Source organism: Geotrypetes seraphini, chromosome 4, assembly GCF_902459505.1.
Source record: "Geotrypetes seraphini chromosome 4, aGeoSer1.1, whole genome shotgun sequence".
In the NCBI taxonomy this organism is placed as follows: domain Eukaryota; kingdom Metazoa; phylum Chordata; class Amphibia; order Gymnophiona; family Dermophiidae; genus Geotrypetes; species Geotrypetes seraphini.
In genome coordinates this window covers 40,189,454-40,211,178 of record NC_047087.1, presented here as the reverse complement: position 1 = coordinate 40,211,178, position 21,725 = coordinate 40,189,454, and the positions used below count along the sequence as shown (strand labels likewise).

The following is a 21,725-nucleotide window of genomic DNA, read 5'->3' as shown; positions in this document are numbered from 1 at the left end:
GACACCAATCATATGTGAAAGTGTTGGTATTCTATAAAGTTGGTATGCTGTTGGCTCCAGTTTATAGAATGAGGATATGAATAACAAATAAGCTGGATAAGGATGTAAAATCTCCATAGAAAGACTCCAAATCTGCATTGGTCATTTCTAAATTACGTGGCTTTTATTAGAACCCATTTTGTGGTAATTATGAAAGGTGACTGACTCTGGAAATAAATAAATAAATAAAAAATTATTCCTGCAGCCTTTGAGGGCCTGATGCAGTCATTTGTACTGTGTTAATGCTTAGAATCAGGGCTTAATTTGTAGACAAAAAAAAAGAAATAGAACTGTGGAGCTCAGCGAGGGGTGGCTTGATGGGCCAGTCAAGGAGACACCCTTTGCCCTGTACCAAGCTCCCCATTCCCTCATTTTCACTATACAGTATACTGCCTGGAAGGCAGAGACTGGAGCAGGACACCTCTGCGGGAGCATCTGAAACAAGATGGCAGGGATTGAACTTAGTGCCAGGTAAAGACATTGGAGGGCCTGGGTCTGTCCACTTTCTGCTCAGGTCCACCCACGTTCACTGGGAATCCCCAACCTCTGCCAGCTGAAGACATCCTCAACCTGAGTTCCTGGGCCATCAGAACACCATGGCAGTCATCAACAGCACTCTTAGCTGCCAATGCCAGCACCCCACACATGCTCAATTCTTGCACATGTTCCGTTCATGGGATCCCCACACCTAAGGTATTCAAGTGTGAGGGTGGGGGGCAGAGAAGGAGGAAACTAGGGGAGATTGAAAGTCTGTCTAATAGCAAACTATGGACTTTTCCTTCAGGAACTTGTCCAAACCTTTTTTAAACCCAGCTACGTCAACCGCTGTTACCACATCCTCTAGCAAGGCGTTCCAGAGCTTAACTATTCTTATTGCTTTCTAGGTTGAGATCTCCATTCCCTAGTTTAGCCAGAGCTGTGGATAGCGATGCCATCAGGCAGCATTCACAGCCTTCCAAGTGAGAAAGAAGCTGCAGTCATTGTGAGTGAAGTCTGGACTGCCAATTAGAGACAAATAGCTGTCACATATTTTCCAGGCTCAGGACTGTCAGCCTAATAACTCAACCAAATGTGTCTGTGACTGTGAGTGAGAAAAGGGAGAGAAAAATAGGAGAATCCCCTCCCCCTCCACCCGCAGTTAATGCAATTAAAGGTTCATGGCACCAGTTTCAGCTTGACCCTGATTCAGCTGGAAAAAGAAATGAGAGTGGGAGAGAATTAAATGTAATGAATTTGTATAAAATTATTAATGTCCTGCCATTTAATAAACCTGACTCAGTTTACAGTTTTGAACAATAATAATCTTTTATTTAACATCTAAGAATTTTATTCTTAAAAAAAAAAAAAATAAAAAGTCGGGGGGAGTGGGAGTGTGGTTGTCAATTTAAGGAATGATACAAGTACAAAAGTGACTGAGTAACAATAACATTGTTGTTGAGGGTCTATGATGTCCTCTTCTGTAGTGGTCTAGATATACTACTTTGAAGTTCATGACCAAGAAAGAACAGAGGACATTTTGTACACTGTGCAGCACACAAAGTATCTTACTTTAGATCAGGGGTGTCAAACTCTGGCCTGCGGACCAAATTTGGCCTGCGGGGTAATTAAATTTGGCCCGCGATCTGGTCCAAGATTTGACCTGCCGTTCTTTCCCTCCCTCCATCCCGGCTTCCGGGTCTCCTCTTCAAAGCAGTCTGCCGAAGATCGCCGGTCGGCTGTAGCAATCCTAGCAGGCTGCCGTAGCCTCAGCAGCACGTTCCCTCTGCCATGGTCCCATACGTCAGAGGAGAGGCAGGACCGCAACAGAGGGAAAGTACTGCGGAAGTCGACGGCAGCCTGTGAGGTTCGCTACAGCTGACCGGCAATCCTCTGCAGGCTGCTTTGAAGAGGAGACCGGGAAGCCAGGATGGAGGGAGGGAAGGAATGGCGGGCCAAATCTCAAAGGTGAGAATCTGAAAGCTGAATGGCGTCTATTGTAGATATGATAGTGCCGAGAATTTTAGGAATCAAATGGATAGGAACATAAGGTAAACTATGGGAATAGGAGAAACTAACCCCCTCTTTTACTAAAGTGCTCTATGCTTTTTAGCGCGCAGTAAATAGCGCGTGCTAATCACGCGCTAAATGCTAACACATGCATGTTATCCTATGGACACGTTAGCAGTTAGCACATGCATTGATTTAGTGCAGGGGTCTCACAGTCCCTCCTTGAGGGCCGCAATCCAGTCGGGTTTTCAAGATTTCCCCAATGAATATGCATGCGATCTATGTGCATGCACTGCTTTCAATGCATATTCACTGGGGAAATCCTGAAAACCCGACTGGATTGCGGCCCTCAAGGAGGGACTTTGAGATCCCTGATTTAGTGCATGCTAAACATGCACTAAAATGCTTAGCACACCTTTGTAAAAGATAATAATTACTCCAATAATTATAAATAAGAGAGAATCTATATCACTACCATCCAATTACAGACCTGTCACATCAATTCCCTTTTTTGTAAAAATCATGGAGGGTCTGGTCCAAATCCAGCTGACAAAATATCTTGAGCAATATTCTTTACTTCATGATTCTCAATTTGATTTTAGAACCCATTATAGAACAGAAATGGTATTGGCTACAATGCTAGATCATCTAAAAAGTTTATTGAATAAGTGCATTGGTTCTCCAGTTTGATCTGAGTAGTGCCTTTGATTTGGTGGATCACACCAAACTATTGGCCTGCTTAGATGCTTTAGGATTACAAGGTAATGTTCTTTCGTGGTTTAAAGGGTTTTTTGAATCTAGACTCTAACAGGTTAAATTTAATAATCAGCTCTCTGCGGTTTGGAAAAACCCATGTGGAGTCCCTTGGGGCTCCCCACTTTCACTTGCATTATTTAATGTGTATCTCTCCTCTTTGGGTCTTCATTTGAGTGAATTGGGTTCAAGATTGTTTAGCTCTGCTGATGACATTACGATCATTATTCCTTGTAATACAGCTTTGTCCCATATCACTCAGACGATTGAGTCTTTATTGAAAGCGATGGATTCACGGATGCAGGAATTTAAGCTTAAATTAAATCATGATAAGAACAAGTTCTTTGTGGCGTCTCCACATAAGATTTTACATGAACCATCAATTAATATAGAATCAATACCGTATATAATTAATCCGACGATTAAAATACTGGGGGGGAGTTATTGATCACCATCTGATGATGAAAAAGCAAATAGATGCTGTTATTATACATTATGGAAGTTGCAAAACCATATTTTGAGTTTTCTGCTTTCAAACTTCTAGTTCAATCATTGTTGTTGAGTCTTCTTGACGATTGTAATATAATCTATTTAACATGCACCAAGAAAGAAATGGCTAGACTTAGATTAATTCAGAATACGGCAGTGAAATTGATTTATGGTTTGAAGAAATATGACCATGTGATGCCCTTCTATCGCGAGTCGCACTGGCTTCCGGTGGAGGCTTGCGTTTTGTTTAAGTTGGGCTGTCTTTGTTATAAAGTCATGTATGGTATTGCTCCGATTTATATAACTGACAGATTCCTTATAGCATCTTATAAACCTAGAAGAGGGTCACATGCTTTGTTTCTTTTTCCATCTGTTCAGGGTAGTGAAAGCAAGAAATCTTTGGATCATACATTGCCATTCCAGGCAGCTTCCTACAATAAGGAATTTAGACCTTTGTTGATAAAGGGGCCAAAATAAGGGGCCAAAATCTAAAACATAGGCTAAGTCGTACGCCCAATTTTTTTTATTAACAAATGGTCCCCTATGTCTTTATCTTGGTGGAGACATGCAGAGGCAATTAAGATGACTATCATGTCTATTGTTAATTATTACCTAGGAATGCTTCCCAAACTTGTTCCAAGATCCTTCTACAAATCCTTAGAAACCAAACTAACATGCACGCGTTAGTGTTTAGTGCACACTAAATCAATTAGCATGCGCTAAAACGCTTAGCGCACCTTTGTAAAATGAAAAGCAGTGCATGCAAATAGACCTCATGTATATTCATTGGGGAAATCCTGAAAATCCGACTGGACTGCGGCCCTCGAGGACCGACATTGGACACCCCTGCCTTATGTGATTGAGTTTGACACCCCTGCTTTAGATGCTAAGCTAAGCTGCTGAATCATTTCATCAAACTCTAGAAAAGAAAGGATTGCTTAAAAGGCTAGTCATTTCAAAAGAATGGCCACAGGGCCTTCATTTTCTAAGCAATGTGCAAACTTTTTTATTTACTGATACAAAGACCCATATCTTCTTAAAAATAGCATTTTTAAGCATTTGTTAAAGCAATACTCTTCAGCTTTAGCACTGCTCATAGTAGAGCATAAATTCCTTCCCCATGTTATACGTAATTATTCTTAGCCAAGAGACCAAGGAGGAACTCCTGAGCTTGGTTGGATCTTAGCCAAAGGTTGAAAACTGACAAAGAGGTCTTTCTGATACCTAAGATTTAATTTAGGGTCTGAGCAATGCGAGGAGGATGGCCCCTTTGTGGTGTTTTGGCTGAGACTGAGAATCTGTACTGGGGGGGGGGGGGATAGGGTAGGGCTCAAGGTCCTGCCACCTGATTCCACTGGGACATGATTACATTGTCAGCATTGTCAATGCAGAAGGATTAAACTTCCCATTAAAAAAAAAATTCTGCACTTGAAACTGGGAGTCAGCCTTCAAATGCTGGTAAGGGCTCCTTCCCTTTGATATATCAAAGGGAATTCTACAGAAAAGAAACAACCCTTTTACCTGTGGAATCAGGTCTTTATTGCTTAACCTTGTATGCATAAAATTATGATGTGAATAATGCAAATATTCATAGGTTACAGAAGTATGGGGGAAGGGGGGGGGTGATAGAGAATGGGCAGGGGATTGGAAAGTGCATTTCTGTATAATTCCAACTAAGAGGCTCTTTTACTAAAGGGCATTAAAGCCCTTAACGTACAGTTGGTCCATGCAAATAGGCTGCCACAGAAATACATTAAAGCATTTGGTGGTATTTTGCCTGTTTCCATGTGTTGACCCGCACGTTACGGATTTTATAAAAACATGTTTGGGAAGGGGCATGGAAATGTTAACCAGTAATCACGTTATACTTACATGGCTAGCCCAGAGATAATGCAGGAGCACTGAGTACCTCCTAAATAGAAGACAGTAAAAACACAGATTTATCACCTCCTAAGTAGGAGGCAGTAAGTGCTCCTTCATTAACTCCAGGCACTTACCACATGCTGATGGCATTAGCACACAACCTGCAATAAAATATATTTTAGAAAATCCCCCTAAAGAGCTGCATTAAATCTGGGTTTAGTGTGTGGTAAAATCCCACGTTATCACATGTTAAACCTAGATTCTAGTGCATTTTAGAAAAGGTCCCCTAGTAAAGGGGGGGGGGGGAGATCTGCCCTGGGCGCCATGTTGGTGGGGGTGCAGGCACCCCTCCGCCCCCCTCTGCCTCTTGCCATTCCTCCCCTCCATACCTCTAGTTCAGGGATCTCAAAGTCCCTCCTTGAGGGCCGGAATCCAGTCAGGTTTTCAGGATTTCCCCAATGAATATGCATGAGATCTATTAGCATACAATGAAAGCAGTGCATGCAAATAGATCTCATGTATATTCATTGGGGAAATCCTGAAAATCCGACTGGATTCTGGCCCTTGAGGAGGGACTTTGAGACCCCTGTTCTAGTTGAAGCTTTTGCTCGTGGTGGCCAACAACGTGCTCTTTGTACCCCCGTTGGCTCTCCCGCTGATGTCACTTCCGGGTGCCGCACATAGGAAGTGACATCAGAGGGAGAGCCGACAGGGTTGTGAGGAGCACATTGTTGACTGCTGTGAGCAACAATTTCAACTAGAGGTATGGGGGAAGGGAAAGGATGGGGGCGTGTGCAGCAGGTGGGATTGGGGAAGGAGCAGGGGAGGGGCTCCACCACCCTAAGTGCCTCTCACCCTCAGTAACCCACTGCCCCTACGTGCCTTGTTTCCAGAGGAGTTTATCATGCCCCCAAGCAGGTGGAGCAATAACCAAATCTATCCCCCTCTTTTACTAAGGTGCACTATGCTTTTTAGCGTGTGCTAAACACATGCTAAATGCTAACATGCGCATGTTATCCTATGGATGCATTAGCAGATAGAGCATGCATTGATTTAGCGCATGCTAAATAACGAAAACACTTAGCGCACCTTAGAAAAAGAGGGCCACCGTCTCTTTCTCCACCACCTCTTCTGGGAGACTATTCCACACGTCTACCACCCTTTCTGTAAAAGTGTATTTCCTTAAATAATTTCTTCAGTGCTAGTGGAGAGGGTTACCACACCTTCAAATATCAAAGGTATTTCTTTCTACAGGTAAAACATATAGGCCAGGGGTGTCCAACCTTATGGCTTCCCTGGGCCGAAAAAAATGTTTCTGGGGCCGCACAAACGCTGCAGCAAAACAGAGGAGGGAGCCGGCAAGGTGGTAAACACCAGGGGGCAGCAGAGGAAAACACTGCATCGCCCTCGACTGGGGCCGCACAAAATACTTCACAGGGCCGCATGCGGCCCTTGGATCGCAGGTTGGACACCCCGGATATAGGCCCTCTTTTACTAAGGTGCGCTAAGCGTTTTAGTGCATGTTTAGTACACGTTAAATCAACGCATGCGCTAACCGCTAACACGTCCACAGGATAACATGCACGCGTTAGCGTTTAGCGTGTGCTAAAAAGCATAGCACACCTTAGTAAAAGAGGGTGTGTGTGTCTGAATTCAAGAGAGCGTGGGATAGGCACGTGGGATCTCATAGAGAGAGGAAGAGATAATGGTTACTGCGGATGGGCAGACTGGATGGGCCAGTTGGCCTTTACCTGCCATTATGCTTCTATGTTTTCATAAGGGCTATTGGGGTGGTATACAGTTGGAAACAATAGAGTTTGGGTGAGTTTTGAAAATGGTCACATTTGCTACTGGATTTTTTTGGATATTCTTTGCAAAACGTTTAAACTCAGATTAAGACATCATATTGAAAATGTCACTCTGTATAACTTTATAAGTCTATGTGCTTTTAAAATGAGCACCTCTGCCTCCATCATTTATCCTAGATAACAAAAGTGACAATGAATGAAACAATCAGAACAAATAAGAATCATAGAGTGAAGGACCTAAGAAAACAGCTGGACACCGAGATTTTTTTTTGTTATGTTATGTTTATTAGTATTAGACCCCTAGAATGTGTCAAGTTAGGATAAAAACTTGTATTGTAAACTTGTACTGAAATTATGGCAAATACAGTGCAAATCGTAACCTATTAACTATATATTATATATGTTTAACCTGTGACCCATTCTGATCTCTTTGGGGACAACAGGATTGAAAAAGAATTAAATAAACATTATCTAAAGGATTCACTTTTTATAACTATGTAAATTGTTGAAATGTATTTCAATTAATAGGATGTTCTTAATTGGCACTATTGTTTTGGCTGTTGTAGAAGTCATGTGGCAGCCTTTACAGTCCTGAACCCCAAAACTCATCCGATCTATGTGAAAGCTACATCCAGCAGCAGTTATGGCTCTAAAAGTCAAGGGTGGAACTAGTGGGTTTAGGTGAGGGAAAGGGGGACTGGGCATTGGTTTCCATATGGGAATGTGTGTGCCATGTAACCCCAAATTGATAAATTACAGTTGGCCAGTTGCTGGATAAGCAACTGTACTCTTTTTTGGGGGTTCAAGTATTTTTATTGGTTTCAGTGCAAATAAAGAGTAATCAAACATGAACATAAGAACATAAGATTTGCCAATGCTGGGTCAGGCCAGTGGTCCATCATGCAGTCTGCTCACGCAGCGGCCCTTAGCTCAAAGACCAGTGCCCTACTTGAGTCTAGCCTTACTTGCGGGGAAGGGGTAAAACGCGGACCTCACGGACCTGACGGGCCTCGCGGATCTAAACCCGTATGGCCTTAAAAATCTGAGGTCCATGTCCCTGCCGCTTGTAGTTTCTGTCGCTGACAGACCTTGATGAGATTTGAGCGCTGACGGATCCGGCTCAGCATATGGAGGGAAAAGTGTTAGGATCCGTCAGCGCTAAAAATCTCTTAGAGGTCTGTCAGAGCCAGAGACTAGTGCTGGAGTTTGGAGACTTATTTTCCCCGCTCTCTTGGCTTCTGCTCTGCCGCTCCAGCACTAGTCTCTGGCTCTGACAGACCTCTAAGAGATTTTTAGCGCTGACGGATCCTAACACTTTTCCCTCCATATGCTGAGCCGGATCCGTCAGCGCTCAAATCTCATCAAGGTCTGTCAGCGACAGAAACTACAAGCGGCAGGGACACGGACCGACACGGACCTCAGATTTTTAAGGCCGTACGGGTTTAGATCCACGAGGTCCGTCAGGTCCGTGAGGTCCGTGTTTTGCCCCTTCCCTTACTTGCGTATGTTCTGGACCAGCAGGAACCTATTGAACCTTTTCCTGAATCTCTGAAGGGTACTTTCCCCTATGACAGCCTCTGGAAGAGCGTTCTAGATTTCTACCACTCTCTGGGTGAAGAACTTCCGTATGTTTGTACAGAATCTATCCCCTTTTAACTTTAGAGAGTGCCCTCTCGTTCTCTCCACCTTAGAGAGGCTGAACAATCTCTCTTTAACTAAGTCAATTCCCTTCAATATCTTGGATGTTTCGATCATGTCCCTTCTCAAGTCTCCTCTTTTCAAAGGAAAAGAGGCCCAGTTTCTCTAGCCTCTCATTGTACGGCAACTCCTCCAGCCCCTGAAAACATAACTACAGAGTACAGCAATTCTGGTCTTTATCTTTGTTATGGAAATACATTTCAAAGAAGTCATCTGCCAATCTAAAAGGAAAGAGTATTATTCCTTGGATTTTGTATTTCTAGCATCTGTGTTGGATGGGTTGACGATATAAGCAATATTGTTTGGATTTTTTTTCTTTATAACATTTTATTGAAGAAATGCAATAACTACCGTATATAATAATATAATACAGTAAAATAGTCATTACATTTAAATTTACCATATTAACTTCTAATAAATGTTTTCATTCCTTCAAAATAAATTTTTCAAATTACCTATTGCATCTCTCAATATATTCCCTCAATTTTCGACCCCCCCTTATCCTCTACCCCTTATATTTCCCCCCCCATTGTTTTAATATTATTACAACATTATAACAAATGAATTAAACAGAAATACAGTTCAAGTAATTTTTGTTTGGATTTTTAAGTTTTCAGCTTTGGGGCTGCGTGGGTTGTGCTCGATTGACCATAGGTGTATTATCGCTTGGACAAACAGACCTGACAACTGTCATTGTCTGAAACCAGCCACGGGTTTGAGAGAAGCTTCCAGCAGCCCTTCAGTAAATAAGGTTATAACTTCACAAGCCGAGCCAGCTGGTGCCCAATTCCCCTACCGTGCCACTAGCACGCGGGCGTCCGCCAGTGCACGCGCCGGGCAGGTGCAACCAGCCCTCGCTCCCCTGCCGCGCGAGACGCGTTTGTGCGCGCGCGCTCGCCCGCTAAGGTGGCGGAGAGGCCCTCGGGCCACGCGCGTGACGTGGTGGAGCGAGGCAGCCGCTGCTCTTCCTCGCGCGCCCACCAGCCACCTGCCTCCGAGTTCCTGGCTGGGGGAGGGGATAAGAGCTTCCCCAGGAGAAGCGCGAGCTGGAGCGTGGCGCGCGTGCTTCGGGCGAGCGGTCGCGCGGACTCCGGCTGAGATCGCATCCCCTGCTGGAACGGGCGGCGGGGGCGGCCGCGCGGCTCCAAGGCTGACAAAGGGGCGGCCGATGCTCTCCCTCTCCCCGCTCTCCGAAGGGGACGGACCGGCCTCCCTTTCTTCACCATGCAGAAGGTCGCGGCGCTGGAGCTTCTTCATTGCGCACTTCTTCAGCTCACTGTGATTTGCTCCGGTGAGTACCTGAGATCGTGTAGCCGTGACGCCAAAGCACACCCGTGGCAGGGTCTTTCTAGGAAATGATGCTCGATTGCTTTCTCTGGCTTGGGTTTGCACTTGCAGAAACGAGGCTCAGCAATTGGAGACCTAGACCTGTACCTCTGTTTCAAAGAAAATGCATCCTGCATTTATTGTGCAAGTGCAAATGAAATCGCGCGCATCTGGGATCCCCAATGTGAAATGGATGTAAAGTGCAGCATTCTGGATTTGTGGTGTGGATTGCGTGTGTGTGTGTGTGTGTGTGATGCTTACTAAAGTGGTGTTCTTCCAGGAGCATCTCCGGGCTACCTTGGAAGTTAGCATTTCCAATGCACGAGTCAGGTAGTTTTTTTTTAAGGTACTTATGTAATCGGAAACACTTAGTGATGTGTTTTCCAGACGGCGTTCATTCTCTTTCGCAAGGAACGAGAGTATATTGCCGTGTTTTTTTTCTTGTACGGATCTTGCTGTCTTCAGTGTTCCTGGTACATTACATCATCCTCCAATATAGCCTTCCTGGTCAATTGCATTAAAGAGAACCTGCCAGCTTCCTGCAGGCCTTTTTTTTCCAGTTCACTTAAACTATCCTTGGCTTCTTAGATCTGAAGATCAGAATTTATTTGTGGTGTGATTTCTTCATTTGATTTTCTTTGTTTGAAAAATAAAAGCAAAATCAAGTATCATCATTGCTAGATAAGGATGACCATATAGTATGTATTAATCTGTAATGTTTTCCATTTTATCCCCATATTCTATGGTTGTTTTAAGATAAGAACATGTGAATTGCCATACTGGGACAAGCCTAGTATCCTCTTTCTAATAGTGGCCAACCCAGGTCCCAAGTACCTAGCTAGATTCCAAATAATAAAACAGATTTTATGCTGCTTATTCTAAGAATAAGCAATGGATTTCCCCTAGCCATCTCAATAATGGCCTATGGATTTCAGGAATGTATCCAAACCTTTTTTAAACTCCGCTAAGCTAACTGATTTCACTAGATAATGACATGGTGACAGAATTAATCACTGTTCCTATCCCCATGGATAACCGCAGGAAACCATCCGCATGTCAATTCTTTACGGAGAGAGGGAAAAATCAGAGTGTGAATGGGCAGAGCCACTGACCCTCAAGCCTTGCATTGAAGAATGCTGGTGTAGAAGGACTGAGGTTGAGACAGACACTAAGGAATGACATGGGATTTCTTCCCGCAGTTATATGCGGGGACGGGAACGGTGATGAATTCTGTCACCGTGTCATTCTCTAGATTTCACCACATTCTCTGGCAACGAATTAGCACTGTGGTAGCATTTATTGGCTTTCAGGACTACCAAGTGTGTTGTAGCAGAGAATACCAAAAGAAACTCTGTGGAATACTTCCGGGCAGGGCCAGCATTTGGCATACACGTTTCAAGGCTGAAACCAGAAAGGGGAGTGGGACACTTTCAGGCTATTCCTCCTTCAGCTTGAAGTTACTGCTATTTGGTACAAGGGCCCCTTCATCTTTTATCAACTATTCCCAAACAGTGGATCTTTGTGATTTTTCAGGTGATTATGGTACCATCATTTTTATCTTTGTATAAGATATATGTTCTATATTTATTTAATCATGTTCATTGTATGCATATATTTGTGTAACCTGTGGTGGACGTTATTGGGAGAGCATGCTAAATACATTAACAAATTAATAAGTAAGTGGATTGCTACTTCTGTCACCTCATTCTCCACCTTCCCACATCTGTCTTCCCTCTCCTTCCAGCTTGGAACCAGCAGAACAGGTCCTGGAGGGGGGGTGTCAATACACTGCTCACGGGTACCTCTTACCCCCTGCATATTCCTACCCTAAGATCCCATGAAGGGGAGATTGAGAGTAGAGAATGACACGGTGACAAAATTCATCACCATTCCCGTCCCCGCGGATAACCGCGGGAAACCATCTTCATGTCATTCTTTAAAGAGAGAGGGAAGAATCAGAGTATGAATGGCCACAACCACTGACCCGCAAGCTTTGCTTTGAAGAATGCTGGTGTAGAAGGACCGAGGTTGAAACAGACACTACAGAATGACAGTCTCTGGTACCCAGAGCAGATATTGTGATGTCATAATGCCTCATTCCAAAAGTGCCTAAGAGCCAATCACATCAGTGATGTCACATTGGCTTCATTATCCTTGGCTCACATAAGAATCAGAGTATGAATGGCCACAACCACTGCCCACAAGTTTTGCTTTGAAGAATGCTGGTGTAGAAGGAATAAGGTTAAAATAGATATTAAAAAATGACTTGGGATTATTTCCTACGGTTATCCGCGGGGACGGGAACGGTGATGAATTTTGTCACCATGTCATTCTCTAATTGAGAGCACCTGCTGTTCTTCTTTTACCCCTGCTTGTAGGTAAATTGGCTGGGGTGGTCCGCCTACTCTTGTTTTCATCTAATGGGGTTGGGCCATGCTGGGTTTGGAAAGTCTTGAAATTGCTCTTCCTACCTGCATGCTTCAGATAAATATATTTGTCCAGGGGTCTGAAATGTTAAAGGGGTTGTTCTCATTTTATGTCTATGAGAAAAATACTCAGTGTACAGAGCCTGTCTCTGGTACGCGGCCTGTAGTAAATTCTATATATGTTGCCTAAAAAAATCAGCGCTGAAAAAGTTGGTACTTGGTTAGGTTTTATAAACTACCTCCAGAATAAGGCACAATTTATAGAATCACTTGTAACGTCTGTCCATGCGACTAGCATTTAGGCGCGTGCATTTATGGAGCTGAAAACCAGGCCTAAATACCCGAGCCTAAGTTGTTATACCCGAGCCTAAGTTGTTATGCCCGAGCCTAAGTTGTTATGTGCCTTATTGCCTATCCATGCCCCTCTCCTGGCCTCGCCTCTTTTAGAGATCTGTGTACTAGAATTTACATGCACCAATTTATAGAATACACTTAGAATGTTTTGCATGTAAATTCTTAATGAGTGCTAATTAGCACCAATAATTGCTTGTTAATTGGCAGTTATATTGGTGTGGCTTAGTGCTGCTCAATACAAGGAAAAAATATTTTGATTCAATTTGGCCTATTGAATTGATTTTTCAATTCAATTCACTTTTCCCGCCCAATAGGTTGTTTTTTCACAAACTTCCCGGTGGGTTTTTTTTTGTAGCCTCTTCACCCATCCCCAGCCTCCTTTGCCCTCTCCAGCCCCATGCTGGCACTGTAGTGTAAACGAAATAGACAAAAAGACTTTTCTTCTCTATTAGGTCCTAGTTCAGGCTTGCTGTCTAACATCAGCTCTGGCAGGATACACATTTCAAACATATTGTAATCACAAAAAATAAAATTATTTTTTCTACCTTTTGCTGTCTGGTCATTTTATTATTCAAATCATGTTGGTCCCAGGCTCTGGTTTCTGTTTATCTTCTGTTAATTCGCTTACCAGGGTCTCCTGCCCATTTGACATTTTCTTCTTTCTCCATACTCACCATACATCTTCCATCTCTGTACCTTCCCTTCCACTGCCATATCCAACATTTCTGTTTTTTTTCCACTGTCTGCCATCTCTCGCTCTCTCTTTCTCTCTTCCTCCCTGCCTTGTGCCCTGGATCAAACCTCTCTATTGCCCTCCAGGCAGCATTTCTCCCTTCTTTCTCTCCATTATCATGTGCACCATTTCTTTCTCCCATGCACCATCTCTCCCTGCCTTCTACCCCTCTCTCTTCTCCATGTATGTCTCCCTCCGCCATATGCAGGATATCTCCCTCATCCCTTTCTACCTCTGTTGCATCTCTTTCTTCCTTTTCTCCATCCCATCGCCAGCAATTCTTCCTTTCTCCTCTCCTCTCCTCTCTTCCCCCCAAGTGCAGCAGCTTTCTTCCTTCCTATCCCCCCTGTTCAGTAGCTTTTCATCCCTGCCTCCCATCCCCCCATGCAGCAGGAGTCACTTGTGGCTTGAAAGATTGGGAAGAATCCAGTAATTCACCCAACTATTTCTTAGTCTGCTTTGTTTGCTCTTCCCCCCTCAATTGGTTTGAGCCTTGGTGGTGTATTTCTCTTACTGCACTATAGAAATTCACATTTAACAATATAATTTTAAGCAGTGAGCAGTGAACCAATCATTATAGCCATGCATTGAGTCTCTCAGCCACCTACTCTTGATCTTAACCAGCACAGATGGACAACTGAATGCCAAACACAAAACTTGCTCCCATAACTAGCAATCAGTTAGGACAGTGGTACAAGAAAAGATTTTATTTACTAAACACTTTTATGAAGAGGGGAGTGGCCTATTGCTTAGAGCTTCTGCCTCAGCACCCCGAGGTTGTGAGTTCAATCCCAGCCTTCTCCCTGTGACTCCGGGCAAGTCACTTAACCCTCCATTGCTCCAGGTACCACAGTTAGATTGTGAGCTTGCTGGGACAGATAGGGAAAAAACTTAAGAGTACCTGATTCCTATTCAATGTATTGTAAACTGCTTTGGATGAATCTCTTCATGAAAAGGCAGTAAATAAATTAAATGAAGAGATTTAAACAAGCTTGACCTAGGCCAGTGGTTCTCAAACATGTCCTGGGAGACCCCCAGCCAGTCAGGTTTTCAAGATATCCCTAATGAATATGCATGAGAGAGATTTGCATATAATGGAGAGACAGGCATGTAAATATGTCTTATGCATATTCATTAAGGATATCCTGAACACCCGATTGACTGGGAGTCCCCCAGGACAGGATTGAGAACCACTGACCTAGGCAAATTCCAATATAGTAACAGCGTAACTATAGCAGAACAACAAAGGTTGGAAATAGGTAAGCTAGATTAGTTTCAAGGTTATTAGAACTTTTTACAGTACACTTTCCCCTCCGTATTTGCGGTTTCTGTATCTACGGATTCGATTATTCGCAGTTTTAAAACAAAAAATGCTTTTTCATTTTGTGGGCTATTTTAAACCCTGTAAGCTCCCCCCCTTGATCCTTACCTGGTGGTCTAGCGGGTTTTCGGGGCAGGAGCAATCTTCCCATGCACCTGCCCTGTGCAGATCGCTCACAGGAAATGGCTCGAGAGACTACGGGAGCTCAAGGCATCCATTTCCTATGAGTGATCTGCACGGGGCAGGAGTGTGGGGAGATTGCTCCTGCCCCGAAAACCCGCTAGACCACCAGATAAGGCTTACGGGGGGGGGGGGGGGGGCGTTTACAGGGCTTAAAATAGCTGGGGGTAAGTGGGAGTTAGGGGCAGAACCGGCCCGAATATTATTTGTGTTTTTTTAATATTCGCAAGCCGGCTCTGCCCCTAACCACCGCGAATACGGAGGGGGAAGTGTAATGATAATAATTATTTATTTATTTATTCATTCATTCAATTTTCTATACCACTCTCCCCGGGGATTTTAGAACGGTTTCAAGAATTTATCGAGGTACTTAAGCATTTTCCCCGTCTGTCCCAGCAGGCTCACAGTCTATCTAATGTACCTAGGGCAGTGGTATACACCGCTTATATCCTAAACGGTTTACATTCAGGTACTCAAATATTTCTCTGTCCCAGTGGGCTCACAATTTAACATGTGATACGGTATGAAACAGTGGCATTAACACAGTGAAACATTCATATAATAGATCAGTGTATTTCAAACTGTGTACGGTGGCGAGATTCTGAGTGTGCCGTGAGATGCCAGCAAGGAGGAGAGGTGCCAGCTGACTGCTTACAGGACGTGCCTTTCGCAGCTGTAGGCAGTCAGCAGGCACCAGCACCTCTCCTTGCCAGTGCCTCTCCTACTTCAGCACCCTCTACTGGTATAGCAATGGCAGGCTCAGGGTCCCTGTCTCACAACCCTAAACAGGGGCACTGCATCCTCTTACGGCAGTCTTGCAGTACTAGCTTCTGTCATCCCACTGGATCATCAGGGATGGAAGGGCTATCCTGAGTAGTGGGAGGATTAGGGGGGCAGCTCTGGATATGGTTGGGGACCTAGCATTGCAGGGGTAGAGACAGTAAGTCTCGTGAGGGAGGATGCAGGGAGTGATTTTTTTATGCGGATCTGGCTGATAGCTAATAGACAGGACGTTCAAGTGCCGAAAATTAAACTGACTTTCTGGACGCATAACGGGACTTCTTATTCCGCTGTGTACCCAGAGCTGAAAGGGGCGTGTCTGGAGGAGTGGTCAGGGCAGTATTTGGGCTGACTTAGACTTAAACGTCCTGCAGGGATAATCAAATGTTTTACTAGACATCCTGGACGTTGTGAGTTAGATGATGTGAAAACAGGTATAGGTGCAAAAAAGGTATCCAAAGTGACCAGATAACCACTGCAGAGACAAAGTAAAGACCTTCACACACTCCCCCAGAATAAAAAAGTACATACCTGTCTCCAGAACATCAGCACCTGGTATAGGAAAGCCTAGAAGAGCTGCATACAGGTGTCTTAAATAGCCTGGGGGGGGGGGGGGGTGGACTAGTGAACCATAGAGAGGAGTAGCAAGTCCCATAAGCCACTCTAACCACTACATTTATGGACATGTGAGGCCACGCAAACCCCCTCAAACCCTACTCTATTACCATATCGGTGCTGCCTGCAGCTGTAAGGGCTTTTGGGGTTGTAGACAGGTGAGTATAGTGGGGTTTGGGGGACTCACCATAACCTATAAGGGAGTTCTGGTGAGATGTTTATGTGGCACCCTTTATGTGAAGTTCATAACAGTGTCCTGTAAGGTGCCCCACTGCTCTGTTGCCATGTCTGGGTGGTCCCTCCCACATCCAAATGGTCTGGGCATTTGGGACTTGAACAAAATTTTGGTTGAAAATGTGATATAATGATAGATATCCTGGTGGTCTGGGCGACCCAATGGCCTGGACGTCCAGATAGACGATTTTCGGAAAAAAAAATTCTAGTAGTATGCTGATTTGCCTTTCAACAATGGGCATTTTTCCACTGCCAACTTTGGGTGTCTAGTGCCATACATCCAAATTAGACTTAGACTGTTTTGATTATGCCCCTCTTAACGTGATATACATTAAAAACCTCTTTATATATTCACACTCTATTGCCTTGGGTGAATCTCTTCATAAAAGTGGTTAATAAATCTCAATAACAAAAAAGACAGATGGAAAATAAGGGGACTAAGAAAGTAGAATGTGGAGACAAAAACATGCATGCTTATGTTCTCAGCTAGGGTAGGTATGGATGAACAAGTCCTATTAACATTGGGCAATCATTAGCTTTGAGGGCCACAGCACAGTCGGGGTTTCAAGATTTCCCCAGTGAATATGCATGAGATTGATTTGATTTGCATGTATTGCATCCATTGTGTGCAGATACATCACATGCATGCTCATTGTGGAAATCTTAAAAACCCAACTGGGTTTGGCTCTCAGGGACCGTGGTTGCCTACCTCTGTATCTCTGTATGTGACTAGTTAGGTCAGTGGTCTCAAACTCAAACCCTTTGTAGGGCCACATTTTGGATTTCTAGGTACTTGGAGGGCCTCAGAAAAAAAAAAGTTAATGTCTCATAACAATTTTGCATGAGGTAAAAACTCTTTATAGTTTATAAATCTTTCTTTTTGGCTAAGTCTTAATAATAAAGTTGTGATTTATAGCTAAAAAGACATATGATCAAGAAACTGTTTTATTTTACTTTTGTGATGATTATGACAAACATACCGAGGGCCTCATCATAGTACCTGACGGGCCGCATGTGGCCCCCGGGCAGTGAGTTTGAGATCACTGAGTTAGGTGCTTCATCAGTTAAAAACTGGGCTAAGAGCCAAGCTTAAACCTGCTTCCTGAAGTAGAGATAGGCTTTGCTTTATGCATGGCTTTCTGGAAGTGTGTATCAGAGTGTGGGGGCTACATTGTGTGATATCCGGTGTGATTAATGCTATACCTTGGGACAGGAGCTCTGCACCCTGCAAATGCACCTTGTTTGACATGTCCCCAGTATGCTTTTGTCCTGTCCATTTGAGTCATCCTAGCAAGAAAAGCTAATGGACGGACTGCAGATTTGTGCTCTGTGTGGCCAAACCAGCTGCACTATGACCCTCCCTTGGGTAGACCTTAGCAACCTTGGACATGTATAGAAGGTGATCTTGTTCTTCATTTACTCTGGCCTATTTCCATAAAGGGCCTTGAAAATCAGGCTGAGTTTTTATTTTTTTAAATTTAGCCCTCTATTGAAGTTTTTGCAGAAATGGTTTGATGTGATTGCATTGCTTTCATCCTTCTTTCAGTCATTTTGCAGCTTTCTGGATCATTTGGAGTTGGTGCAATCCAGTCTTGATATTACCATGGTTTGGATCACTGTAACAAAACTTGCCTTCTTGATGTATGGAGAGAGATTTTATTTATTGATTTATTGCAGACTTACTATACTACTTTTAACTGATATAACAGGGCAAGGTGATGTAAATACTAAAGATGACAGAGGCCTCTCCCAATGGTTGCTTGGATTTGGAGAATTAGAGTAAGGCCCAGATGCACAAAGCTCCAACACCACGGTAAGAAATACTGTGGATAGAGTGATTTTTTTTTCTTTTACTAGCAATTATCAACACAATAGCATGCAAATTATATGCATGCTAATTGTGCGGAGAATCACTGGTAAAAGGGTAGAAGAACTGTATCTGGCATTTTCTCAGAAGAGCAACTACTAGGCACAGTTCCTTCCTCCTGTCAAGCTGCTCTCCCTGACTCGATCAACTAACTGCTGGACTTCCCGAAGCCATCAACGGCTTCGGGGCTTCCCCTGCTGCTCAACAGTTTGGGACAGGAAGAGCAGCTTTTTTTTTTAATGGGCATTAGATGCCTGAGCCAATCAGGGCCTTAGGTCCCTCCCAGTGCATCCCAGGATGCACTGGTAAATGAAAGGCCCACCATTTTGAAGAGGAGGGCCTGTTGGCAGGAGGGCGTGACCATCCCTCCTGCTGGTCTACATTAGAAGGTGGGGGGATCCAAGTTTCTTTATTCTTTGATATACTGTTTATCAAACAGGTACCTAAACGGTTTACAATGGGAAACAACTAAAAATTAAAATATCTAATATAATAAAACCCTAAGCCGCGCATGCGCACTCCCACCTGCGTGCTCCCATTTTCTATGCGCTGTAGGGCACCGCAGGCAAGAGTGCACATGCGCACGAATCTCTCTCTCTTTCTCTCTTCCCCCAAGGCGGATGTCGGCCATGGCGACTGTCGGCAGCTGCTGGCCGTGGTGGCTGCCGGTGACTGCAGGCTTCGGCAGCTGCAGGCCGCAACGGGCGAGCACGGAGCCACCAGCAGCGGGTGGCAGTCAGCCCGAGAAAACCCTGACCTACAGGCCGGGCCGAAGTTTCTGCTTTAGCTTAAAAGACGCTGCAGTGGCTCCTCTCACGAGCCGCTCCTGCGTCAGAGAAGGCGGCGATCGTGAGAGGAGCTGCCGGAAAGTTACACTGGTCGGGGCTCGGGCTGTTCAGTCCATGCAGGCTCCTCTCGCGGTAAATGGAGGGAGAGGGAATGCTGCGGCTGCTGCACAGGGAAGTAGGGAAGGAGATAGGAAAAAAGACACAGGGAGAGAGACAGAAAGACAAAGGGGGCCAGGGAGGGAGAGAGACAGAAAGAAAAAGACAGGGGTAGGGACAGAAACAGAAAGAAAGATAGACATATATTCTTTTTTTTTATTTTTTAATTTATAGTTATACAATCTTATTTTACAAGAAATAATTCTTGTTACATTGAATACAGGGAAGAAAATTTCAGCACAATAATACTTTTACAACAATCATCGTAATGATAAACCCCTTCTTAGACCACAATAACAGGGGGTGACCAAAACAAAATTAGAGAGAAATTTAGAGGAATACCAAAAGAAGAAAGGCATAATGTATCAAGCGCCCATTACTATTATTATCCCTTAATCCTTGATGATCTGCTTAACATCTAGAAATTCCTTCAGATGGTTAGGAGAGAAAAAAACATATTTAACACCTAAGTACCTATCCATGCATTTGCAGGGATACACCAATAAAAATGTTGCTCCAATATTTATAGTCTGTTGTCGCATTGCAAGAAATTCTTTCCTCCGTTCTTGTGTAGTCTTAGCTACGTCAGGATATATCCATATTTTCCGTCCCCCAAATAATTTTTGGGAATTTTTAAAAAACAATTTCATAATCATATTCACATCCTGTTCAAAGACAAATGATACTAGTAGCGTTGCTCTGTCCATTTCAGATGTTATCGTTTGTTCCAATAAAGCCGTCACATTTGCAAAATCTATCACATTTGTCTCTCCTTCTCTTACTTTCCCAATCTCATTTCCATTTACCTTTCCATTTCCGTTAGACATCTTTTTATTTGGTAGGTAATAAATTTTGTTAATTGGAGGAATACAGTTTGAAGAAATTTCCAAATTCTCAGTGAAGTATCTTTTCAACAAATCAATAGGTAACATGCCTGAAGTTTGAGGAAAATTTAGAAAACGGAGGTTCAAACGCCTATTAAAATTTTCAAATTGTTCTAATTTCTTATGAATGGTGGAGCTATCTTTAATTGAAGCCAATTTGAATTGTTGCAATTGTTGTATATCCACCTGCATTTGCTTGGCTTGGCCTGTATACTCTAACTTCATAGATTCAACTGACCCAGTCAATAATTCCAGTTTTTCATTCAATTTTGTTACCTCTTCAGTTGATTTTTCAATTTTCCCTTCCATTCTCTGTAGCAATCGCCAGATGCTGCTCATAGAAACCTCCGTCTGGGAGAGAGAAAGATCCCCTCTCTCTGCTGTTGTTTCCATCTGCCGTTCCGCCGACAACGCTGTGCCCTCGCCGGGAGACCCCACGCTTTCACCTCCGGAAGCGTGTGTCTCTCACCACAGCGTTTCGGCTGTTGCCGGACACGGAGGCGTCATGGGAGCCGAAGGAGACAACGATGTTTCAGTGCCCGAAAGGGCCAATGACTCCCTTCCGTCACCGCCCAATGCCGAGCTCTCCACTCCAGCTTGTGTGAGCGCCGGAGAGGGCGCAAAGAAACGATCCATCGTCTGTTGAATCGGGGTGGACGTCAGGGCCGACGAGGCAGAGACCCTAAGCACCCCTTTCCTCTTAGGAGGCATCGATATCAGGTATAATGAAAATGCAGGCTAGGAGCTTGTTAACAGCGTCTCTCGCAGCTTCTCTACATCGCCGCCATCTTGGCCACAGCTGCCTCGACAGACATATATTCTACCACCAGCAGGAGGAAGGGAGACAGAAAGAAAAGAAGAAAGATGCAGGGACAGGGAGAGACACAGAAAGACAGACAGACAAAGGGGACCAGGGAGAGAGACAGACAGAAAGAAAGACAGCGGGACAGAGAGAGAGACAGAAATAAAGACAGACAGACATATATTCTAGCACCCGTTAATGTAACGGGCTAAAATACTAGTACCAAATAATATAAGAGAGGGATACATGATACACTGACATACTGGAAACAAAGAGAAGGAGGGACGTGGTAAGTTAATAAATACATCGAGATAGAAAATAAAAATAAAGGGAGGAAAAAGGGAGAGGGAAAAATACAATGTTGTAAGAGTGTGTGGGGGGGGGGTCTGGGAAGTGTCAGTCGAGGCAAGAGGAAGTGGGCATCCCTTCTGTCGATCTTGAAAAAAAGTACGGGTGTGTGGAGGGCCAGCATCGGGGGGGGGGGGGGGGAACATGGACGGGTGGAATCAGTGGGAGGGAGGGAGAAATGTGTTTATTTTTTTAATAGTTGGGGCCTTTACTGGCAGGGTTGGCTGTCATAGCCTTACGTTCCTGTTAGTGCCTGAGCTAATCAGAGTAAGACT

General features: G+C 44.0%; 1 protein-coding gene across 1 annotated transcript in view; it reads left to right on the top strand.

Annotated features, from left to right (window-relative positions):
- The first annotated feature begins 9,554 nt into the window (after positions 1 to 9,554).
- The window catches only part of LRP3 (LDL receptor related protein 3), a 59,882-nt gene continuing 47,711 nt past the window's right edge, over positions 9,555 to 21,725 (top strand). Inside the window, exon 1 of the mRNA XM_033942377.1 lies at positions 9,555 to 9,927. Coding sequence (XP_033798268.1) covers positions 9,861 to 9,927 — 67 coding nt within the window. The 5' untranslated portion in view covers positions 9,555 to 9,860. The remainder of the gene's footprint in view (positions 9,928 to 21,725) is intronic.